The sequence below is a fragment of the Ptychodera flava genome, chromosome 14 (assembly GCF_041260155.1).
Source record: "Ptychodera flava strain L36383 chromosome 14, AS_Pfla_20210202, whole genome shotgun sequence".
Lineage (NCBI taxonomy): Eukaryota > Metazoa > Hemichordata > Enteropneusta > Ptychoderidae > Ptychodera > Ptychodera flava.
The window spans coordinates 9,580,554-9,594,190 of NC_091941.1; the positions used below are offsets into that span (position 1 = coordinate 9,580,554).

General features: G+C 35.1%; 1 protein-coding gene across 6 annotated transcripts in view; it reads right to left on the reverse strand.

The window, feature by feature from the left end:
* The window catches only part of LOC139149260 (presenilin-1-like), a 20,127-nt gene continuing 6,490 nt past the window's right edge, over window positions 1-13,637 (reverse strand). For 2 of the 6 annotated variants that reach the window (XM_070720899.1, XM_070720900.1), the window contains exons 2-10: window positions 9,640-9,878; window positions 8,503-8,644; window positions 8,028-8,095; window positions 7,118-7,338; window positions 5,926-6,024; window positions 5,366-5,500; window positions 4,153-4,353; window positions 3,475-3,587; window positions 1-3,000 (exon numbers count right to left, since the gene is read on the reverse strand). In XM_070720899.1, coding sequence (XP_070577000.1) covers window positions 2,845-3,000; window positions 3,475-3,587; window positions 4,153-4,353; window positions 5,366-5,500; window positions 5,926-6,024; window positions 7,118-7,338; window positions 8,028-8,095; window positions 8,503-8,644; window positions 9,640-9,878 — 1,374 coding nt within the window. In that variant the 3' untranslated portion in view covers window positions 1-2,844. Of the gene's footprint in view, window positions 3,001-3,474; window positions 3,588-4,152; window positions 4,354-5,365; window positions 5,501-5,925; window positions 6,025-7,117; window positions 7,339-8,027; window positions 8,096-8,502; window positions 8,645-9,639; window positions 9,879-10,026; window positions 10,185-13,637 lie in introns of those variants that run through there. The other 4 variants (XM_070720897.1, XM_070720901.1, XM_070720902.1 and 1 more) reach the window with 3 other exon arrangements.

Sequence of the window (13,637 nt, forward strand, 5' to 3'; positions counted from 1 at the left end):
TTCAATTTTCAGAAATTAAGGCTTTATTTTGCTAAAAGACTTTGCTACCAAAAGGTATGAGATACACGAGTTGGATAGAAGCTTTCATACATTTCTAGAAGTATTAAAAAATGTTTTTCGACAGTTTTACATTCCATATATACCTACAGATATTCAAATACAAAATAGAGAGTAGTGGGTAACAAAGCATTTCAAAGCAATGCAATCAACTCTTTGGTTGTCAGCAGTCATTGATCACTTCATAAAAGAAAAAGTTCAAAATTTGCTGCAGATTCTTCTTCAGACTTTTATCATATGTAGTCTGTCATTTGTGTTTTACAATATTTTTATAAATTCAAAAGTACAAGGTTGCATTGAGTCAATAGTGTATTTTGAACATTCACTTAATTCCACATGATTTTGTTTAACCTACAATTTCTACTTATTTTTTTTTCATTTCTATGGAAAAAGTCATGGCTTGTTCCCAGTGGTGGAATGTACTTCACAACCCCTGAACACTGATATATCAGCCATTCGTTTCACACATCACACTTTGTGGGAGTTCTAATTTTTTTCCCCTACTTATTCAGCAATACCTGATAAATCATGTGAGATGACAGTTTCAAAGGTGTTGGGGTCAAACTTTGATTAAACATAGAAGCAACATTTGATTTTCACGCCTGTACATCTCAAATTTGACATGGATATCATGAATCTTCAATAATGAAGTTACAGTCTTAAGAGACCAAACTTCATGAGCATAGAGCATAGTCCATTATAAATGAAATCTTTACAATCCCCACACATTGCATGGTTTCACTGATTGAGAGTAATCATAAAGGGAGATAACACAATAGATTTTCTCATCAGGGTGTACATGTCTATTTTTTTTTCTCTAAATGCAAGAAAATCTTTCCTCTTCAGAGTTCACCAAAACGATCTCTTGATGCAAATATTAGCTGACCTCGATGAAATCTCTTAAGAGTGATATAAAAATGATTAATACAGGTGTAACATTACCATTAATAATAAACTGGGAAAAAAGTGAATAAGATGATTCATGTTTATATAGCACAGAAGCAGGACATACAACACCACAGCAGGCTTTAAAGAAAAAGAATATTTTTCAATTTTCAAACAAACATATCTATTTTCTTGAGAGACGCTTCATATCATAATTCGGAGGAAATTTTGTTGTCACAAATACAGTGCAGACATGGTAATGGTCAAATGTAATAACATCACATAACCTGTCGAGATTGGCACATTTCCCTGTAGTGATTTGACCTGATAAGGTCACATAGGACTTGCCAAGGTGACATGACCTACTTAATGTAGTGTGACCTACAGAGTTGACATGATCTGGTGTCATGACATGAATATTGTCATATCATATCATCAAATCACGAAGATACAAAGTTTGACATTTCATTTTTTGGATAAAATAATATGAAAATATGATATGCTGCTCCAGGATGAAAAGTCACTCACACTACATGAAGTTCTTTAAAGATGTACAAATCAGTTTGCATCTTAAGAAGAGATCCCACTGGGGAGAGATCTCAGGTTCCGATTTTAAAATACCTCATGTTATGATGTAATTACTTCAGAAGGTAACAGCATCAAATCTGAAGTTAATATTGGATTTGAAACTTCTCTGTCACTTTGCCTGTAAATTTCTTTAAATACATTCTTTACTTGACACACAACACTGCATGGAAAGAATATCCTCACTCATATGTAAAATGCTCAATTGTAACCAATAAGATTGTGGTTTGAAAGAGTTCAATTAAGGTAGTATGTGCCTTAAAATTGAGAGACTTAAACTTTTGCTCAAGCTTTCTTTAAGAAAACTTGAAACCATTTCTTTTTGAAATTGAGAATAAAAATCAGGGTTCACAATGTGGAATTTGGTAATAGAGGAACAAATTGCTCAATATTTAACGATACTTGAAATTTAAAATGGCTGCCATCCCTGTGTCAACTCTATGGGGAAATATGCAATTTTTGATGTTCACAAAAATTAGCCACTGAAAAGTTCATTTACTCCATGAACTTCAAAATGAGCCCCCATAAGTGGTAGACCAAAAATGTAGTGTAAAAGTTTGAGTCCAAATATCTGTCCCCAAGACACATTCTACCTTAATTTCTACCTCAGTCTTTTGTGTTATTTATATCTTAGTAATTCATTACTCTTTCTCTGTTTTCTTTTCGCATAAAATATTCTCTGGTTCTTGCAAATGACACAAACAGTGCAATAAAAAACATTCAATTATCCAAACATTATTTCATAAGCACAGATCAGATCTGCATTACCTAAAGATTTCTGCCTCCAAGATGCGGTTAGCTTCAAACTCAGTACACTCTGCTACATGGCTTCACTTTATACATTTCTAAAATTCTTGTTATGCTGAAGTCTACCTAAATGTGTTTCCTTCCCTTGGCAAAATAAGTATCATTCACAGCACTTTGCAACCACATCTCCATCATAGAAAATTTACACATACTCTAATGACGAGAGGCAAACAAAGACCCTCCCTGATTATTTATAGCCCATGATCTGGGTTATTCTCAATATTATTCAGGGGGAAAGCTACATCTTCTAATTTTCAAATTCTCAATAAATTCTCACAACAATCAATGATTCTTTGTGCAGAAGAGACCCCTCTTTACAAATTTAAAATCCAAATGCAAAATTAATTCTTAATGTTGCTACATGAAAAGCAGGTTTTTGTTGCTGACAGAGGGCCTTGCTTCTGTACCCATACATTGAAATCTACACTTAACAGTTTTCCCTGGGCATGTCTGAAAACAAAACTGAAAACCCACTAAAAACAAAAGTAACACTAAATCACGACACTGTCGTCATATGAAAACCTGTTGGCTGGCCATGCTGTCTGTGAATGGCGACACCAAGTAACTTGTGCAGAAATAGAAAATCAGACCAAATGTGATTGAGATGGGCAGAGCTGGCAACGCCTTCTTGAAGATTGCCAACAGAAGAAGCGTCAAACATAAACCCTGACAAGAAAACGAAAAGAATGAGTAAGAATGTTGACTTGGAAGTGATAAATGAAATCCTGAATATGTCAATATACTTGTAAATGAGTAAATACTCTAGTAACTTCCTAGTACAGTAAACTGCCAATGTATCAATGAACATACACTAATAACAGCATACAGTAAACTGCCAATGTATCAATGAACATACACTAATAACAGTATTTCCAATAGTATGAAACCATACCCTCACCATACATCCTTCACATTTCAATTTTCATTGCAAAGTCAAGGACATCACAGGTTATCATATATTCAGTCTTGTGCTTGAGTTGGTTTTGCTTTGTCCCTGTTGGAAACACCTCTGATTAAGTATTATAAAACCTACGCTATCAAATATACAACTGAAAGTAAAATGTTTGCCTTTTTGAAAATATGGAAAACCTGTTGACTATTCTTAACGTAATGAAGGAATACACATTTTCTTGTACTTACAATAAGAATGGCCACAAAACATGCTAATGTTGTAGTCCAGTCACCATACGATGAAGCTTTGCCAACTAATACACTGTAGAATATGAAGTCTCCCAAACCAAGTTTGACTCCACCTGTAATATAGAAAGAAAGTCCATAAACTTATGATTGTGTAGCACATCTATTTCACACTTTGTATGAAAGATTTCCAATAGAATGTTCTATTAGATCAAGTTGATGATAAAATATTTATTGAGGGGAGACATATTTCCTCCGTCGGAAAAATATTTTGCCAGCACAAAATTGTGACCGTTTACCTAGGTAAAAATACAAAATTATCATAGAGAAGTGAGTGACATCAGCACATGTAGCCTAACCAAAGTGTTGGCACATTTGAAATTTTTTGTGACTGGTCAGATCTCCCTCAACGAAAACTTTCATCATAAGTACTCACACAAAGTTACATTTTATCACATACACATAATAGTTGCAGAATATTAGAAAGTTAAGCTGTGCATTTGAGTACAGTCTCAGTAATAATTCAATTTTGAGGTCACTCTGCAGATAATAGAGAATCAAAGACATAAAGTAATTTTTACAAGTGTCTTAGTGTCTTCTGGACATTTTTCCAAAATCTTCAAAGCTGTCTAATATTCTGATCGTAGATGGCAAAACCTAGCGTGTGATGACAGCACTTACGTTCTTCTTCTTCCTCTGGTTGACTTTGTTGTGTTGATGTATCCAGACTTGGTGATCTTCTCAATGCACTGGCTGCAGCTCTGGCATCTTCGGAATTGACACTGGTGTCAGATCTCTCCATTTCCTGCGTTAATTGTTGATCTCTCTGATTAACCCAGTCATGGGTGAAACCAGCGTTGTCTTCATTGTACATGGCATCGTCTACAGTTGAGAATATGTCAACAGAGACTAGACAACTTACTGAATAGTCAGTAACAAAAACTTTGACGTTATTTCAAAATCAAACATCACTACCTTGTGTGAAAATCAATCCATGAGAGAATGTGCTATGAAGGATGATGAATCACTTAAAGTGAAAATATTAGAGTAGGCGTTGAGAAAAGAATACAAATGTTTACAAATCTTGATGGTCTGTGATGGAGCACAAATGGGATAGAAAGTCTTGTGTATCAATTTTTATTCTTCTAAATGAGTTTTATACGTGAAATGAACATGAGAGTGTAATGTACATGTACTGTAATGAAAACAATGTCATGAAAATATTGATCTGCAACAACTTGCTCTCTTTATCCTGTGGTTAGATTTCATCTTCAAAGCATGAAATTAAGTGACTTGATTTGCAAGAAAGTAAAATGACACCAGGCTGAATATGTAATTCAGCTGGAAATAATTCATTGCTCTGACAGCAGCATTCAGTAACCTATCAGGAATCGCGGTCCCTGTGTGCAATATACATGTTGGTACAACACTGCGACTAATGATGTGAACACAACTGGTACCTTGTTAGACTGTGGAATAGCAAGTGAGATGGTAAGGCAAATTGATTGGTAAGTAAATACATGCAGGTGAGCAGTAGCTGGAACTTATGGTGCAACAAATACAGCAGACAGAATCACACATGTAGATAGACACATGCAATGGTAGTTAGTGATCTTTCGCCGTAATTATCCCCAGGAGCAAGACTGATTAAAATATTTAAAACCAATTTTTCAAATAAAACGCCAAACCAAAGACAGGGAAAGTTAGAAAATGATAGTGCATTAGTATTGTTAGTATTTTGGAAAAGACATGGGGATCAAAAAATTCATGCAACAAAAAGGTATGTTGACGACGTTAAAGCTAAAAAAGCATTTCATCTTAGCAAGGAATCTATCACACTGCTACAATACAAACATTTTTGAGAGATATTTTTTTGACTATCATTTTCTTTTACCTTCCGTACCGCGAGTCTTACCGGGCTCCCGTATAGGTTGTTCAGCGTCAGATTTCTTTTTGGATTTCTTCTTCTTCTTTGGTTTGGGTTGAGTTGGGTCATTGTCTGCCATGCCAACAAGCCACACCATGGTTGCTATGGAGATAATATGTCAGTGATAACCAATGAATACTACAGATGTAGACTATTACACCAGTTCTGTTCCTGACTTTCATTTACAAATGTACATTTCCAATCACATATAAGTGGTCTTCTAAAATTCTATGGTTGAAAATATATGTCCTAGACAATTCTTAAAATGGCATTATCTTTTACAACCACTATTGCATATCTTATTTTGATGAAACCAGTCATTGATTGACCTTAAAATCATCAACAGATCATGTCAAATCAATAAATAAGAAATTTCAAGGTGAAACCCTGTGAATCCGATGTCTGCCCTTCAAACATTGCTTTTTTTATATTCTATGACTCATTGACTGTCACACAGTTACAATATTATGAAACCACCATCGGCATTGAGAATTCATAATTCATATTTTAATATTCAGTTTACTTACAGGAATATATAAGAGCTGGGAAAATTGGTTCGTTCCTCTCTTGGGCGGTTTCCACAAGAACCCTGAGTGGTCCCTTGGGACACAGAACTGCCACAAGATCTATTGGTGTGTAAAAATGTATTTCAAGGTTATTACATAGATGTCTAGTTTTAATACATCTTGTTCACCTTACAGCTTTCTTTAAAGGAAGGAATCATGAAGAACACGTCAGATCAATAATAAATATCATCTTGTGGCTTTATGATCTATTGTGAAGACATTCATATTATAAATGTGTTTCAACCATGCCTTTAGAAATGTGTGTTCATCACACTCTCTGTACAAATCTCATCTTTCATGACAACTGACAAAATTATAACTTGATTGTTAGCTTACTTACAAGATCAAACTAATATTTTAACATCACGATTTCAAAACAGCTAAATGCTACTTAATGAACATTCCCATCCCTTACACATGCAATAAAGATTGAAGGTATAGAATATCAGCTGGAATAAAATTGGTCAAACCTGGAATAAGAGGAAATCTATTCTACAAATATGATTCCTGTCACAAGAAGGTACAATTCAACGAAAGTAGACACAGGCAGAGATTTGCATAATTATTAGTACTAATATGGGAAGTTATTAGAGTACATGTGAGAGACCTTCTATGAAAACAAATCTTAATTTGTGGCCAAAGCTTTGTCTCCACTAATCTGCATACATGGCATGAGTACTAGACTGAAAGGTCCGTCGTCGAGGGCGCTCTCTACGCTCCCCCATGAGAACGTGAGATTTCTTGAAGCAAGAATGAGTCTCGGGGACAGACATTCAGACTCTGGCACGTTTACAATATTTTTTTGATCTACCACTTGTTTGGATATATTTTGAAACTCATGGGGTAAACTTTCTTTCACAGGCTTCTTTATGTGAAAACCCAAATTGAATTTAGTCAACAAGGGTTGGCAGCCATCTTGAATTTCAAGAGTAAATAGTGGGTAAATGTATCCAGCACAATGATTTCATAATGACCCCTTATTTTTATTCCTCATTTCAAAAAGGAATGATCTAAAGTTTCCTTACAGAGAGATTAAGCAAAAGTTAAAGTCTTTCAATTTCAAGGCAATTACTACCAAACAATTGGAGAGAGCAAACGGAAAAATAAAGCATATAGAAATGGAAATTGCTATCAGTATTGCGGAGTCACCCACCGTAAATGGATATTGCAGCTAAAATGACCCATGTCGTCCAGTCTGGCAAATATTTGATGAAGACCAAAGCCATCAATGCAGAGATCAAGATTAGGTAGGCTTGCTGTAAATGCAGGGGACCTTTCCAATGTATGCACATCATACCAAGCACGCCAAAATTCCACATAAACAGTGTGAGGGTAATGTAATCCATAGGCACATTGTAGGTACTCAGTATTTCTCTACAAATAAAACATCAGCAAATATTATACTTCATGGAGAAAATGAAGAGACAATTACTTCTGTACCATTATTGCAGGAAAAACATGGATTGATGTCCGTATATCTCACAGAAAGATTAACAATTCAGAATTTTGTATTATATATATATATATATATATATATATATATATATATATATATATATATATATATATATATATATATATATATATATATATATATATATAGTCGTGTGTGTGTGTATATATATGCATGTATGTATTGATATATATATATATATATATATATATATATATATATATATATATATATATATATATATATATATATATACACCTCTACTCTATTAATCAATTCAAAACAGTTTAGCAAGCAAGCGTAAAAATATCTGTTGAACAAACACAAAAGTGAAATATTTTAAAATGCTTTCAATAACTGCTATCAAAATACACTCTAATGCCTTGTAGGCTTATATTCAAGATACATGCAATCAGTGTAAAAGCTGCCTGATAGTAATATTACTCTAAGCTAGGATTAACCTGCTGTTGACCGCGTTCCACTGTTTCCTGACCGCCTCTGAATACTCAATTGCTATAATCACCTCCAACAGCAACAATTTCAAGGTGAACACAGTCTGTGGTGACATTGAACTTTGATGAAAGCATGGAGAAAGTAAAAATGTACTTACTGTAGGTAGATGTATGTAAACAAGAAAAGCAACAACAATGACGATGCAATCAACCAACCATGTATAAACTGTAATTAAAAAAAGAAAATTAACATTGAATTTGAATTTTCAACAAATTTGTGTCACTGTGGTTTACTGCACGAAATTACAAAGTTACACTGCATTTTGCATTACCATCAACATCTAATATCTGAAACTTCCAAACAATATATCATGTGCATGAAAGTATTGTATAAGGCAGCAGTTACTTTACATCATCACAGCATATTTTCATATTATCTCTCATAACAATTTTTAATATACCTCATCCTTATTTCCACCATATATTTAATTTCTCTTGACAATGATCATAACTTATCCAATGGACAGTGCTAGGCCTTTCTAACCACCGTACTGCATGTTAACTGATTGTACACACTTACACCATTGATCATTGATTGGTGAAAGATTTGTAACGTTTGATTTAATTGGTTACCTTGTAGCAACGTTTCTTGTACAGAATGACCAAGAAGACAGTCATGACAAGAATGACACCAATCATGATAGCTGCGTTAGCGAATGCATTCCAAGCTATCGTACCAGCTCCGCCACTGTCTTCGTGAAATGGTGTATAAATTCTGCAAAGATGAAAAGCGTGATACAGGGATTTGTTCAACACTGTTCCTCATTTCAACCCACAATAATGCATGAAACAGGCATGTATTCATCTTCAAATGAAACAGACACAAATCTATTCAAATCAAACAATTAATATCTGATGCCGCATTTTTCACCTGTCCAAGTGACTACCAGTATTTTTAAGTTTTTTGTCACAAGTGAAGACTTTTGTTTCTGATTAAACTCACAAAAAGGATGGTGAATCAAAATAGTAACTAGGACCACAATATTCACAATGCAGGTAAAATGTCAGAAAATGCTGGCAGTGCACCTTTACATGTCCATACATTCAATGTCAAGTTCTTCAGGTTCAGTGATAATAATTTGAATACTCAGTTCAATGACAGCAACTTGAAAGGTTGCACCTAACCATGTTTAAAGATCATGTTTTTATAATTGTATCATGTACATTCTCATTAGCTCACTTTCTAATACTGTATTACATCACTCTAATCACTGCTAACTTTGCACGTAAAAATATCCGTTACAAAATCACTGTACTCTCCAATTTGTAAAATTCCTTTTGGGTATACTGTTTGTGAGGGCTAATTTTCAAGCTCTGTGATTAATCAAAGTTTTCAACATTTTCAACATAGTTTTGTAAAAGTCAAAAATTTAATTTTTTGCCATAGAGTCATATATTACAAGGATGGCAGCCATATTGCATTTCTGATTCAAATATCAGTAAATTATGGTGTAATTTGTTTTTCTCTTACAATAAGAGAATTGTTGAAACTTCCTTCAATGAAAGTTTGAGCAAAAGTTTGTCTTTTAATTTCAAGGCGCATACTCCCTTCAAGTTGTGAAATATCATCTCAGATTTATGATCAGTAATTAATGTTTGACATGACTGACAGTTGCATGGTAGGTAGGATAATAGTAGCCACACTGATAATGATAAGAACATGTCATTAATTTGCATAAGGTGGAATGTGAAATTCAAAAGAATACTTACAAGTATCCTCCACCATTAGTTGTATAGAATGTAACAGCACTGACTGTTGCCACAACGACCAACATACACAAAGACACAGGTACAAACAACATGATGACATGTTTAGCGCCATATTTCAACGTCAGCTCTTCTTCCTCGTCGTCATCGTCGACTGACTGTCGTCTTTGACCATGACCTGTGTTCCTCTGAGATGACCTCTGTGAATTGCACATTTCATTGTTCTGGCTCCTTGTTCTTCCCTGAAAGATCAAAATTAAGACCAATGGGAAACGTTAAACATATCATTCTCTCCTTCAATTTTCCCAGAATGCAATCATTCCTCGCTGATCTTTTCTCCAATCTCCTCTGACCAAGAGGGCCAACCACCAAACTGAAGCACACACTAACCCTTTTCAAACTCAATTTTGGTTCTTCTCGGTGGCAGAGTTGAGCATCTGTTACATTTAGATAATTGGGGTACAATACTACAATAGTAGTGTAAAGATGATGGGAAGGCTAAATGTGGACAATCGGTATCAGATCTTCTGTTGAAAAACTGTACGTAACCACACACAAAACATACAACAGAAAAGCACCATTACATGTTTACTGAATTGTGTCCGCATTTAAATGGGAAATTACAGGGCCATGGGCGCACAATAGGAAGATTACTGATGCTGCAGCGATTTGCATACACTGGAAGGGAGTTTTTGAATTTTCATAGCGTTGCTTTGACTGTATGATAAATTTGAATAATCATGATGGGCACTTTCATAACATATGCAAAAGAGGGGTCAAATGGTCGTAAAGGGAACACATTTTGAAACACATGCGTTCTCCGACAAAAAACGGAACATTTTTTCAGTTTATTTTTGACTCAAGTGTAGTCGCTATGTATTCACAGACATCATATGCAAGATTAAATGACAATGAATGCCTGAAACATGGCAAAATTATGGGATACTGGGACCAAAGACCAAAGTCCGATCAGTAGCGTTGTTTTTAACATTGGCATGGATTTATGATAATCCCGCTTTTATAAGGGAAGTTCCTGTTTAAAGCCAAATCACTGGATAAACCATCATTTTTCATGGCAATTTGTATATCCTTTTAAATAATCCAGCACACCACAGCACAGCCACATAGCATATGTCTTAAAGGCCAGGGCCTTTTCCCCAGGATCAAGTTTGTTCTAGTCTGTAAGAGAATTATGGAGTGTCATAGCCTTTTGTTTTCCATTGAAATTGTAATCTAGTAAGTAAATTTCCTTGCAAGACAATCTGACGTCAACACACGCCTTTAATGAAACAAAAAAGGCCAGGATAGTATATTATATCATACCAGTATATTGATGGCCCAAATACAGCAATCTGATTGGTCAAGACGCGAAAAGAACCATGGTATATTGGCGATATACCACGGCTGGCATACGCGCGAGCTCTCAGCTTGAGCAAAAATCCGTTCCATGCCAGAATTTCAATATACTGTTATGATATCATAGCAATAAATCACACCCAGCGACGGTATACCACTCAATTTTGACCAGTTTGCTTCATATATGCACTCACTATCGCTCGTGCATATATGTCATGAACTGGTCAATATTTCGTGGTATACCGTCGCTGGGTGTGCTTTATTGCTTAAATATATGAACAATGGATATTATTAACTCAGGTTTTGGGTAGATGGTGGAGTATGAAAAAATAACAGCTTAAAAATTTAGTATCATCTGTTTCAATTACTTAAATTTCGATTTAATGATCAATTTTGTCACCATAAGAGTACTGCATTTTCATTTATCAGTTAAGAATTTTGTTAACTATAAAACATTTCACTGCCTTCTCTCACAAATGTACCACTTCAATAAATAAATCATGTATCCTAAATTTAGAACATACGTACGATGTACTTTAATAATGGTCCACTGGTACTTACAGGTAAAGAAAGTGAGGATATATTGTATATACGTGAATAAAATGTAGTGCGTTAGAGATAAAATTATACGATGTGATTTAAGAAGAATAATTCTTCTCTATCTCTGGGGATGTTTTTATACTGATTAATAAATCATTAATATGTCATTACTGCAGGGTACAGTATTTCTAAATAAATTTTATATTGTAAACATTGTGTTCACTCGGTTCATTCTGACATTTAGGTTCTGAGCTAATCAGTAACACAAGTTGACCACTGAAAAATCGGAAATAGGAAGTTGTTTATGGAGGCATGACATGCAAAACAGTGACAATATTCAAAGATGATTCAACGAGAAAGTAATACAGGCTTTAAATAAACATACATTGTACACCTACAACGCACACACACACATTATCAAATATTCTAGCACTCAATCTTAATATTTTATGATGTTGAGTTATTGCAGGACATCGACTTCAGCAAATTTAAAGCAATACACTAATCCTGGTACAGTGTTTTACAAGTCTGATGTCAAAGGGATTCATGGACTTGAAATAGCAAACAGAGAGGTACCTTATCAGCTTTTTAAATTAACCACAGCCTCTATTTGGAATTGTTACAGTCACAAAGAAGGCAGCACATACACATTACAACAACTTAAGGTAGTATGCACCTCGTAAGTAAAAAGACTTAAACCTCCGTTCAAATTTTCCTCAAGGAATCTTTCAACCATTCACTTTCAAAATCAAGAATAAAAATCGGGAGTCAATGTGCAAATTTTGGTACTAGAGAGACAAATAACCCAAGATTTACCGATATTTGAAATTAAAAATGCCTGCCATCCCCGCTGGTATGGAGAAAAATAAAATTTTCGATTTTTAAAAAAACGAAGATGGTGAAAGGTTTTCTTACTGAAAGGACTTCAAAATTAACCCCCACATGTGGTTGATAAGAAAAGATTTGAAAAAGTTTGACAGTCCAAATATCTGTCCCCAAGGCGCATTCTACCTTAAAGTTCATTAACATATAGAGGGCTACAACACCGTGTAAAGCATGACATTTGAGTATGACAGGGCTAATCTGATCAAACCTTGTTACATCACATTTGAGTTTATGTGGTGTGTTCAAGTTTCAACCAATCATGAATCCAAGTGATTGTTACCAAAGGAGAGGCGTAATAAATACTCCAATCCCTAGCAAACTGTAACAAGTGTAATTGTTGTAAAAGATTGGCAGTTTTATTGCATGTAATAAAACCATATACCTTGTACCTATAATGTACATTGCAGGTAGCAAGTTATTGTAGCTAGCATATCGGCCATGAACAGTACACTGGACAGAAGACATATGCAGTACAATGTACACTGACAGATGATTAAAAGGTACAGTTGATCACCTCCTGAATAAGATGATCAATTCACCTACATATCTAGCCCTGCGTACGATGCTGTGTGTTCCGCTACAGCTAATCGCCCCGCTCACCACAGCCCTGCAAAGACTCGTACGTATGGTCGGTGACTTCAAATCCATTTCGGGACTTGACGTAAAAAGCCAAATTACTGCTGAAATTCAGCGTTCTTGGGCCCAAGTCGTATCCCTGCCTACCTAAGCTACTCAATCGCTTCCAAAAATGCCAGTCTTTTACTCACTTCTCGTAAATAACCGTTGATGTCGGCAACTCTCTCGCTAGCCCTGCGTACGATGCTGTGTGTTAGCTGTAGCGGCCAACACACAGCATCGTACGCAGGGCTACTACATATCATGGTATACACAGGTTCTCTATGTGTATGGAATTAAAATGCAGTCTACTTGATACTAATCAGACTATGATAGTGGCACCAAAACAGGAGAATAAACATGGTTTTCTTACTGAAAAAGCGGGCATTAATTTTTGTGAAGGAATAATTAAGAACAGATTTCAACGCTGTCTTAGTGGTCTCGTGTAAGACAGGTTAACTCTTTATAGTGGTCACCTTGTGAATCCAATAACATTTTGTATATTACATACACCTTCTATAGAAAGCCACCTGTCTTATGTGGTCAGTACCCACATGCTCCCATTCTGGTATAGTACAAAACCTCAGTTACCAGTATCTAATGTT